This window comes from Gaeumannomyces tritici (genome assembly GCF_000145635.1).
Source record: "Gaeumannomyces tritici R3-111a-1 unplaced genomic scaffold supercont2.1, whole genome shotgun sequence".
NCBI classification, from domain to species: Eukaryota; Fungi; Ascomycota; class Sordariomycetes; order Magnaporthales; family Magnaporthaceae; genus Gaeumannomyces; species Gaeumannomyces tritici.
Genome location: NW_008804545.1, coordinates 2,233,230 through 2,242,829, shown reverse-complemented (window position 1 = coordinate 2,242,829; position 9,600 = coordinate 2,233,230). Strand labels below are relative to the sequence as shown.

Sequence of the window (9,600 nt, the reverse complement as noted above, 5' to 3'; positions counted from 1 at the left end):
GGGGGGGGGCCCAGCGGGTTAGGCCAGCGAGGAGGGTTACCTATCTAGTCTCTGGATGACAGACGGCGTATGCGACATCACAGACGTCCTATGCGGCAACCCGACGCCGCATGCTGACGTGGTGCCTTTCCTGCCCTTTGACGACTCCCCCAGCTTTTGAGGGTCGATGGCCCTGTCAGTTCCGTGTCAGTTCCGCGTCGGCATCGAGATCGCCTGCCTGCTTCGCCTGGCATTCGGCACCTTCGTATCTCCACCTCTGCTTCCATACGCCAGGCCTAATAGAAACCCCTGTGCTTGGACAGCCGGCCGGACACCTGGCGCAGGAGCTGATAGATCTCTCACACCATCTAGGCGATCCGCCTTCTACGCCACCGCTCACAAAGAGGCGTTCCATCGGGAAGCGATTCCCCCCTTCCCACGGGAGTGTCTATCGGAGGGGCCCAACAGCCGCGCCTAATTCGCCGCGACGGCGCCGGCTGGTCACACGGATCCCTTCCCTTGGGTTCCTCTGGGCCGCCCTCCCCCTTGTCTCTGTCTCTGTCTCTGCCGCCGCCCGCAGCCTGGATGGGGCTGATCGTCGCTGTGACAAGGGAAGCGAGCGAGGGGGGCGTGCGTGGCTGGATGCGACCCTTTTTTCCTGCCAGCTCCCGGCTGAGTGAGAAACCTCGCATACTTTCCATATTTTTGCCTTGCTCGCGAGATGGCGGCGGCGGGGAGCAGGAGAAAGAGTCTGTGCATGAGTTGAGTACCTACCACCCCCTGGTCGCGGATTCTTGTTTCCTCATCTGGCCAGGATATTGTAGAGGCGCGCCCTTGCAACACCACCCTGCCGTGCTCCTCGAGCCCGGGCGGCGGCCTCGTGTGTCTCCATCTCCCAACCGCGCACACCCTCCCCGATTCGGGCATCAAGTGCGATGGGAAAAGCGACGCCCTTTGGCAATGTATGTGTTGGCGCCTATAGGGCCCCCCTGCCGTGTGAAGGTGCAACGCACATCACGACTGCATAACACGCCGTCAGCATCTGCCTCAACTACGCTCCATACCACCTTTGGGCAGAGCGCGCGAGACACAGGCCGCCCTCCCCCTCCCATCCTTCTCGGCGTCACCAAGAACCACGAGATGAGCACGTCCGGTACGCCTGGGGAAGATCACCGCGCTCCCGAGGGTGTCACGCCCCGCGGGTTTGCTGAACCCAGCGTAGCGAACCTTCCACACACTCCCCCCAGCGAGAGAGGAGAGTGGGGCGGTGACAGATGCCGATGCGCCGGCCTACACCACTCAGCCAGCCCCTTCGCCTTGCCGGCGCCAGGTGGGTGATGGCCCCCGCGCCCACTGGTCCTTTCTTGCTTTGCTTCTTTCACGTCTCCGTGATGCGACCCTGACCCGTCGTCCCATAGCAGCCCCCCCTGGAGCCAGCCCCGGCACTAGCCTTGTTGGACGAGCTGACTAGCCCGCGTGCTTGGGATGACGAAAGGCAGGCTCACTATGAGTATGTCGTGTATAAATACGTGACTCTTGTCTCCCAGGCTGGCACGCTTGAACTTGGATCTTCACGGCATTCCGGGAGAGGCATAAAAAGCTGTTACCACCCAGTCTCGCTAGGGCACAGTAGCCGTCATTGACTCATCCAGCTTTACAAGGCTAAAGCCCCTCGGGCCAGCGCCACCCATACCGCATCGTTTCTCTCGTGGGAGCAACAGCATCACCAGAAAACTGCCGACCCAAAAGCGCCCCATCGCCTACCATGACACAGCAAAACGCAGGAAACTGGAGTGGCTACTACAGCCACGAAGTACCCAACCATGAACACCTGCAAGCCTCGAATGGCGACCTCGTGACGGCGCAGGACTGCGACAATCCCGACTGCAGCATGCGGACGTAAGTAGCTGACCCTCAACTCACCCATCAGGGACGGGCGGGGGCACTGACACGTAGGGATCTCACGGACAGGATCTACCAGGGACAGTACTACTGCGGGACGTGCGAGAACAGAAGGGTGGTCTGGGTCCCGTGCGGATGCCCGCCCGACCCGTCGGTGCAGACCATCGCCTCGTCCTTCCAGGGGTCCGCGCCCGGGGGCTCCTCGCAGGACCGGAGGAACGACAACGGCAGCAACGGCGACGGCGGCGGCGGCGGTGGTGGCGGCAAGGGCAAGGGCAAGGTCCGGCGCCAAGGCGGTAGCCACCGCGTCGGCAGCACCTGAGCCGGAGCTTGTCGGTGCCCCTCCCGATGGCATGCTGCCAAGGTTGACCACCGAGGCAGTCCCGGCCACGTACTTCCAGCCTCAAGCCACTGCTCGTAGCCACACCCGCTTCCTACGCGGGATGGTTCGACAGTCGCAATGTTTATGTCGAGGATGACTCCAGCTATTTCTGATTGCTTTCTCCCTCCTAACCCTGTGCTCCCGGCTTTTTTTTCATGGGGGCACATGCTACGTTCCAGGTTCTATTCGTCCATGTATCATCTTTGGATTTGGCCTTTTCACTTAAACTTTTGGTATTCGCTCCCTTGACTTTGCCTTTCTAATTTCCTTTTCTATTTCAACCTGTCTCCCTCTTTTTGATCTCCTCTCCTGTGTGGCCAAAAACCACGGGCTGTGACGGATATCACGATATCTACCTCGGTAGCCTGCTGAGACGCTCTTCCAGGAGGTCCAAGTATATGTGGAGAAGGGGGGTTTGTCTCCAATATTATGACTTTAACCGGCCGAATGGGCAAGTGGCCGCAGATACAGCTTTTTGTCGCCTACCGGTGATCAACAAGTGCGTTGTATGCGTCCGTGTGTGTCTCGTGACGTTGCCAAGTAACACTAGGTGCCCAGATCTCGCCTGCGTCATCTGTATGTTTGTGTGTGCTCCCAGACTGCATTATTGCCTGCCGGGGCCACGCCTCTACATGTGGTGTATCACAAGAAAGCAAGTCTAGGCTCTGCTTGGTTACAAAACACAATTAGGGATTGGTGTGGACATTGTCGATCTATACATAGGAATCATGCATTAACCTGTCATAGCAACCACCACCACATGGGCACATTTCGGGTTAAAGATTCCCCTGATTATTGGCTGCCCTTTGCTCTAGCTAGTGTCTCCCAGCTTCCTATTCGTCGCCTTTTGATTCTCAACCCAACCGAGGTGTGTATCGGAGAAAATCCCAGGACCGCCAGCCATATAAGGCCTTGTCAGTGTCGCACAACCGCGCGAGCCTAACCTCGGAGTTCGCTGACAGTGTCGCCCAACACCGATGTGACCGAGGTCATGCGCCGACCTTTGGGCTGCTGGATACCTGCTAGGGTGAGGAGTAAGGCAAGCGAAGAAGACATGGACGAGAAGAGGAACCTGTGGGGTATGTCTAGCACCAGCATCCATCTACCAGCAAGATGGCGACACACCTTCGGGACTCGTTAGCCTGACCAGACCCTGATCATCAGGTCGGCCTAACTGAAAGTAGATGTCGCTTCCGTGCCGTGAAAGTTATAATGGGTACTGGATCTGAAGCTGGAGGATCCGACGGAAAAGCTAGATATTCTGGTACCTTCTGGTGCCTGGTGAAACATGCACTTGGCCTTATTCTGGTGCTATTGGCCCAGGACCTCACCGCATCTTTGTTGTCAGGGGACACAAATCACCGTTTATTTGCTTGCTCTCGGTCTATGGAAAAGGTAGCGGTCACTCCACCGAGTGTGAGCACAGTCCAATCTTGGTATTTCATTGGTTTGATACGAGTATAAGGCGCCCTGTGTGTTACCATGCTGTGGGTTCTGCCGCCCCCGTCATACTTTGGGCGGGGAGAATACCACAGAATCGCAGGTGGCGCAGCCTAGTGTTGCCGCACTAGCAGAGCACTTCCGGGCCGCCGGCTTGTGGTCCTCGAGAGTAGTGGGAAGCCTATCTGATTCGGTGGGCATTGAGGCGAGGCCCGTGACAGGGCTTGGAGCAATGCTTCGGGCGTTTTCCATGGCGTAGTCGGTGAGTGCTATGGCAGCATGAAGTGTACCAAATGGAATAGGCTTCTCTGATCAACGTTAATAGTCCCGCAAGACGGAAAAGGCATGTAGTTTGGCGGCACAAGGAGTGTTTTGGGGGTATTCTTGAGGCGTTCAGCCCCTGAACCAAGTATTGTCTTGTCCTGGGACAAGGTTTAACCACCCGTGCACAAGCACAGACCACCAAGCGTAGGCTCCCCCCACCGAACTTACCCAATGACCTCAGCTCTGAAGCTCAATGTAAGAAAGCACACAAAGCCCGACCACGTCCTCGCACTGCACTGCACTGCAACCATCCGACGGCCAACGCAGACGAGGCTCTGGTCTGTCCAAGCCAACTGCGGCATGCGCCATCGATGATGGGACGCTGAGAACAACATCATGTCCGTCATTCTGTGCACCGGTATGTTTGCCCCAGCTCCTGAATATCCCGTTGGTCCAGCTTTTTCTGCTGGAAATGCCGGCTGGGCGCGCGCGAGCGAATCCATTCCGCCCCGGCGTAGGGGGGGGGGGAGGTAAGTGGTGTACCAACGCGCCAACGCGCCTGCCCTTGCGCCGGCCAAGTGTACGTCTTCCATCAATGACACGCTAACCGCCCCGTCGCAGCCGGCTATGACCATACCATCCGGTTCGTCCATCCCGCTCGCTGTTCATGCCCTTCTCTCTCGGCCGCCGCCGCCGCCGCCAACCGCCCTCTCGTCGTCCCGTCGCCCCCCGTCCTTGCCACATGCTCTCTCGAACCTCGCTCGGCAGGTGAACGAAGCACGTACAAGAACATACGGCGGTGACGATAGTATCACTCTCCTCCCCCTCCCTCTCCCGCCCCGCTCTCTGGCTGACCCGGGCACGACAATCCGCTGGCACGCCGCCCCGCCGCCGCCGCCGCACAAACCCCACGGCCAAACAGATTCTGGGAGGCGCTCTCGGGCATCTGCTCGCGCACCATCCAGCACCCGGACTCTCAGGTGAACCGGCTCTGCATCTCGCCCGACAAGCGCTACCTCGCCGCGGCCGGCCACCACACGGTCAAGCTGTTCGACATCAAGTCGACCAACCCGAACCCGCTCATCGTCTTCGAGGGCCACACGGGCAACATCACGGGCGTCGCCTTCCACTGCGAGGGCAAGTGGATGGTGACGAGCTCCGAGGACGGCACCGTCAAGATCTGGGAGACGCGCTCCGGCTCCATCCAGCGCAGCTACAGCCACGGCTGCCCCGCAAACGACGTCGTCATCCACCCCAACCAGGGCGAGATCATCAGCTGCGACCGCTCCGGCAGCGTCCGCGTGTGGGACCTGGCCGAGAACAACTGCTCGCACGAGCTGATCCCCGAGGAGGATGTCTCTGTCTCTAGTGTGACGGTGGCCAGCGATGGCTCGCTGCTTTGCGCTGCCAATAACAATGTGAGTTGACTTGTTTCTTTCTTTTTTTCTTTCTGCTTTTCTTTTATCTCCCAAGTCCATAGTTCCCCTGTGTCTCCTAACACAACCAAAAAAAACTCCACACCAGGGCAACGTCTTCGTCTGGCAGCTCGTGCAGAACTTTGAGCGCACGCAGCTCCTGCCCGTGACGCACTTCTCGGCGCACAAGGAGTACATCACGCGCATCCTCCTGTCGCCCGACGTCAAGAAGCTGGCGACGTGCAGCGCCGACCACACCACCAAGATCTGGGAGGTGGACGTCGAGCCCTCGCGCGCCTCGGGCGAGCCCCAGCCCTTTGAGCTCGAGGCCACGCTGACCAACCACCAGCGGTGGGTCTGGGATTGCGCCTTCAGCGCCGACTCGGCCTACCTCGTCACCGCCTGCTCCGACCACTACGCCCGTCTCTGGGAGCTGCACAGCCAGACCATCATCCGCACCTACAACGGCCACCACCGCGGCGCCGTCTGCGTCGCCCTCAACGACTACTCCGAGGCGAGGTAGTTGGCGAACACCTCTCTTTCCCCGCTTCCCTTTTCTATATCCTCGTCCAAGGGCGGCCGCCCAAGGTGTGCTGTCAACAAAGATGCAGTGGCGCTTGGGAGAAAGTGACGCCCTGGCCAGGAGCATCATATGAGAAGACATGACGGGGGCTGAGGATATCTTGTTGAAATTGCGACTTGTTGGTCCACCGAGGCGGGCGTTAGGTTTGATCTTGGGAATCATGGGCGTTTGGTTGGAGCCCAGCTGTTGCGCCGTTTGTTATATCTCTGTATCGCTGACGATTTCTTTGCTCTCGAATTGACCTTGAGATTTGTTTCTATTTCCCAACATCTTGTCCCCCTGGTTTGAGCCCAAAGCCCGAAAAAAACGGTGCCCCCAGCTCCATATTACTGACTAGATAAATTGGATGGTATCCTGACCATAGCCGCTCTACCCCGCCCAAGCCCCTGACGCTATCCTTACCATCCGTCGCCCCACCCGTCGTCGTCGTCGGCGGGCTCCTTGGGCTTCATGTCGATTTTCTTGGCGACGGCTGGTTTGGTGGCAGCCGGTGTCGTCCTGACTGGCGGCTTCTTGGTACCAGCCGTGGTCTTGCCGCCTACACTACCCTTGGACAGGCCCTTGGGCAAGGGCTTCGCGCCACCAATGCCGGCCGTTTTCTTGGACGCCTGGGCAGCGAGCCAGCCTGCAAAATCCGGCTCGGCGTCGTCCGTCGCTGAGAATGGCACCGCGTTCGCCGCCTCCTTGGTTGGCAGCGAGGTCGAGCCGGACATGGACCGTGCCGAGCTGGCATCCTCGGCGCCGTCCTCATCGTCCATGTCGCCCCAGGCATCGGCGCCGAAGCCATCATTATCAGCCACGGCGTCTAGAAAGAACGCCTCCGACACGGACGCCGGGGACGCCCCACTAGTGCTCCTGACAGAGCCCGGTGCTGGGGTTGCCGAGGGCGACCTGACAGCCTGCCGATGGAGCGCCGATGCCGACGAGGTCGGAGGGGCTAGGCCTGGTCGGGACGGTACCGTCGATCCCTGAGGGCCGCCAGACCCAGATTCTGACTGCATCTCGCCCGCGGCAGCCGACAGCTTATTGGTGAAGGAGGAAATGGCCCAGCCAGCCCAGCTAGCGGCGGCGGACTCGGTAGGCTGCGGCGTGCTCATGCGTGGGACGCCGTCGGGGGCCTTCTCCGGAGGCATCGCCGTGTCCGGCATGGCGGCGGCAGCCTTGCGTATCTTTTGGAGATAGGTTTCCAGCGTCTTGTCGGCTTGCTCACGCACAAGCTTCTCCTTGTCAATCAGAAGCGGGCAGATAGCAGGCACCAGCTTGGCGGCACAGTCCTCATCGGTGAAGCAGTCACTGGTGACCCCCAGTGCGAGGAGAGCGGCATTGCGGGCGTGGACAAAGGGATCCCTCAGAGACCTGCTGAAGGCGGCTATCAAGACCTTGGATCTGGACGAGGTCCCCAGATTCCTGGCAATCTTTCCGAGGCATATGGTTGTGTTTGTACGGATCCCAGGCTGCTCATCATTCGCCGTTTTGGCCAGATATCTCAGCAGTTCCCCGTTTATGGTCCTGTCCGACAGCTTGGAGATGATGACCAGAACCGACTTTAGGGTCTGCTCGCGAACCACGGGCGCCATGTCTGTGAATCCCGTGACCAGTTGGGGGAAGATCTTGTCATTAACCACCTTCTGGCTCAACCGGTCAATCATGAGAGAAAGATTGTCCAACAAGCAGACTCTGATGGCCCTGTCCGGGTTGCTGAACAGGCGGATGACAACAGGAGTTATCTTGGCGTCGAAATCTTCGCTCGAGAGCTTCTGCGCGATCTTCATAACCACTGCAAAAGCCTTGGGACCGCCGCCTCCAAACTCGACTGACTTGAGCAGTTCGGGGAGAACCTTCATCTTGAAGAAGTCTTCAGGGAAGTCGTCCGTCAATTGATCGAGGTCGCTGCGGATCAAGGAGTCAGCACTTTCCGCAAACCACTACCTACTACTCAGGGGGATTGTGTTGCACGGACCCGAGGAACTCATCACGCTCAGTCTCGGACATAACGCCCAGGTTGTCAACACCGTCGGTTAACTTGATCAAAGGCGTGTCGAAGAAGGCGCCACGGCGCAGGCCCTGATCCAGTAGATGCCCGACACTAAGCCGGGCTTTGGGATTGGCGTTCACAAGCCGCTTGTAGCTTGCTTGCATACTTGGGGGCACATTCTTGGTCTGACCGGCCTGGTCCGAGCCTAGGTAGTCGCCATTGAAGGCCTCGAAGATCAGGGTGCCAAAGTTGAACGAGTCCACGGCTGTGTGTGGACCCTTCTTGATGGCATCCCACCCTGACTTGGCAAGCTCAGGGGGCGCATACCTGGCCGAATCTGGCACCAAGCTACCGTATGTCTGCAGCGTATGAGGGTGGTCAGTTGATGACTTCGGTGAGCGGTCCGGGTCGAACTCGAGCGGCGGCGGGTGAGCGAGCGCCCCGGGCAGGTAAACACACATAAATTATGGCGTCGTCGTCCTTGACATTGCTCAAGACGTCAAACCCGCCCAACTTCCACTCCCCGCTTTCGGATGTGTATATGGACGAGACCGTCAGGTTTCCGTGAATCGAGGATGCTTCGTCGTTTATGAACTTGACCGTGCGCTAGTGACGGCATTGCGACATGCTTCTTGTTAGTCACACTGCTGCTACACACGTGCTCCCGTCGCGGCCGTGCATGTCGGGGGAGTCAGGGCTTCTTACCGCCACGCTGTACAGGCCCCATTTAAGAGTCTCGGGACTGAGGCTCTTTCTCTTGACATGCCACCTCAGGGGCACCAGGCGCTCCGTAGCAATGTAGATGTATGTGTCGGTCTAGGTTGGCGCATCGGCGGTGTCAGCGCCAGTGCCGACAGCAGGGCCGGGCTGTGCTCCAGCCAAGATACAGTGGGAGGAGAGGCCGTACCTCGACCGTGTCCAAGACCTTGATGACTCCTGGGTGTCGCAGCGTGCGCAACTTCTTCAACGAGTTCTTGGCGAGCGGCAGTCGGGCCTTGTTGGCGGTGATGTCGAAAGAGAAGATGCTGCAGTTGGAGCCGTCCTCCTGAATCCGGGCGCGCACGAGGAGCAGGGTCGCATGTCAGCAGGCGAGGTGCTGTAGAAGGACGGGCTGCGGGATCAGAGGCGCAAACTCACGCGACGCGTGCCGTTGTAGAGCGTCCAGATGGACTGGTCCAGATCCACACGGTCCCCAAAGGTGTAGGGAAAAGGGGGCCCTTTGGCTATGGCCGAGGCCACGGCCGACTTGAGAAAATCCATGTCCTGCCTGCCCGCGGAGGAGAGAAGAGACGGCGGGTGCCGGTAAGAGAGCCTAAGGGTCGACGACTGGCGCGCAGATGGCGATGCAGCTCAGACGTGCAGGCAGAGAACAGCAACGCTCCATGTTCGGATTCCAAGGGGTGGATGGAGTGAGCAATGCGCGCACCGACAGCGGGATGACGATTTGGCAGGTCCATTGATGGCCACAGTCAATCGGTTGGCTTATCGCAACCTGTCTCCTGTTCCGTTCCCCACCAGTGTATCCCTATTGCTGAAGCTTGAGCGGCAGGTGGGGGAGTGGGTGCCCGCCTGAACGGCCTAGAATCCAAGATGGCCCGTGCGTCAGTAAGCCTTTTTTTTCTTTGTCGCGGCGGCTGGGCCGACCAGCGAACCAACCCGG

General features: G+C 59.3%; 4 protein-coding genes across 4 annotated transcripts; 2 read left to right on the top strand and 2 right to left on the bottom strand.

Annotated features, from left to right (window-relative positions):
- Positions 1 to 166: 166 nt before the first annotated feature.
- On the top strand, positions 167 to 2,203 carry GGTG_00713 (hypothetical protein; the record flags this gene model as incomplete). The annotated part of the gene is made up of 8 exons (XM_009218464.1): positions 167 to 244; positions 352 to 609; positions 794 to 941; positions 1,019 to 1,132; positions 1,227 to 1,309; positions 1,401 to 1,489; positions 1,648 to 1,878; positions 1,951 to 2,203. 8 exons carry the CDS (start codon positions 167 to 169, stop codon positions 2,201 to 2,203), a joined length of 1,254 nt encoding a protein of 417 aa, XP_009216728.1.
- Positions 2,204 to 3,026: 823 nt separating this feature from the next.
- On the bottom strand, positions 3,027 to 4,490 carry GGTG_00712 (hypothetical protein). Its single transcript, XM_009218463.1, has 3 exons — positions 3,794 to 4,490; positions 3,389 to 3,437; positions 3,027 to 3,282 (listed from the first exon to the last, which is right to left on the bottom strand). The coding sequence occupies exons 1-3, from the start codon at positions 3,953 to 3,955 to the stop codon at positions 3,203 to 3,205; spliced, it is 291 nt and encodes a 96-aa protein (XP_009216727.1). The 5' UTR covers positions 3,956 to 4,490; the 3' UTR covers positions 3,027 to 3,202.
- On the top strand, positions 4,236 to 6,302 carry GGTG_00711 (target-rapamycin complex subunit LST8). The gene is made up of 4 exons (XM_009218462.1): positions 4,236 to 4,385; positions 4,589 to 4,610; positions 4,890 to 5,385; positions 5,492 to 6,302. Exons 1-4 carry the CDS (start codon positions 4,364 to 4,366, stop codon positions 5,903 to 5,905), a joined length of 954 nt encoding a protein of 317 aa, XP_009216726.1. The 5' UTR covers positions 4,236 to 4,363; the 3' UTR covers positions 5,906 to 6,302.
- On the bottom strand, positions 6,129 to 9,458 carry GGTG_00710 (SCY1 protein kinase). Its single transcript, XM_009218461.1, has 6 exons — positions 9,078 to 9,458; positions 8,848 to 8,985; positions 8,646 to 8,756; positions 8,400 to 8,546; positions 7,926 to 8,299; positions 6,129 to 7,855 (listed from the first exon to the last, which is right to left on the bottom strand). Exons 1-6 carry the CDS (start codon positions 9,198 to 9,200, stop codon positions 6,364 to 6,366), a joined length of 2,385 nt encoding a protein of 794 aa, XP_009216725.1. The 5' UTR covers positions 9,201 to 9,458; the 3' UTR covers positions 6,129 to 6,363.
- Positions 9,459 to 9,600: the final 142 nt, after the last annotated feature.

Coding starts and splice junctions, on each gene's coding strand:
- GGTG_00711 (XM_009218462.1), top strand. CDS start 4,364: ATGTCCGTCATTCTGTGCACCG. Junction 4,386..4,588: donor GTCCGTCATTCTGTGCACCG/GTATGTTTGCCC, acceptor GCCCCGTCGCAG/CCGGCTATGACCATACCATC. Junction 5,386..5,491: donor TTTGCGCTGCCAATAACAAT/GTGAGTTGACTT, acceptor ACTCCACACCAG/GGCAACGTCTTCGTCTGGCA.
- GGTG_00712 (XM_009218463.1), bottom strand. CDS start 3,955: ATGGAAAACGCCCGAAGCATTGCTCCAAGCCCTGTCACGGGCCTCGCC. Junction 3,438..3,793: donor GCGCCACCTGCGATTCTGTG/GTATTCTCCCCG, acceptor ATCTACTTTCAG/TTAGGCCGACCTGATGATCA. Junction 3,283..3,388: donor CAGGCTAACGAGTCCCGAAG/GTGTGTCGCCAT, acceptor TCACCCTAGCAG/GTATCCAGCAGCCCAAAGGT.
- GGTG_00710 (XM_009218461.1), bottom strand. CDS start 9,200: ATGGATTTTCTCAAGTCGGCCGTGGCCTCGGCCATAGCCAAAGGGCCC. Junction 8,757..8,847: donor AGGTCTTGGACACGGTCGAG/GTACGGCCTCTC, acceptor GCGCCAACCTAG/ACCGACACATACATCTACAT. Junction 7,856..7,925: donor GAGCGTGATGAGTTCCTCGG/GTCCGTGCAACA, acceptor CTTGATCCGCAG/CGACCTCGATCAATTGACGG.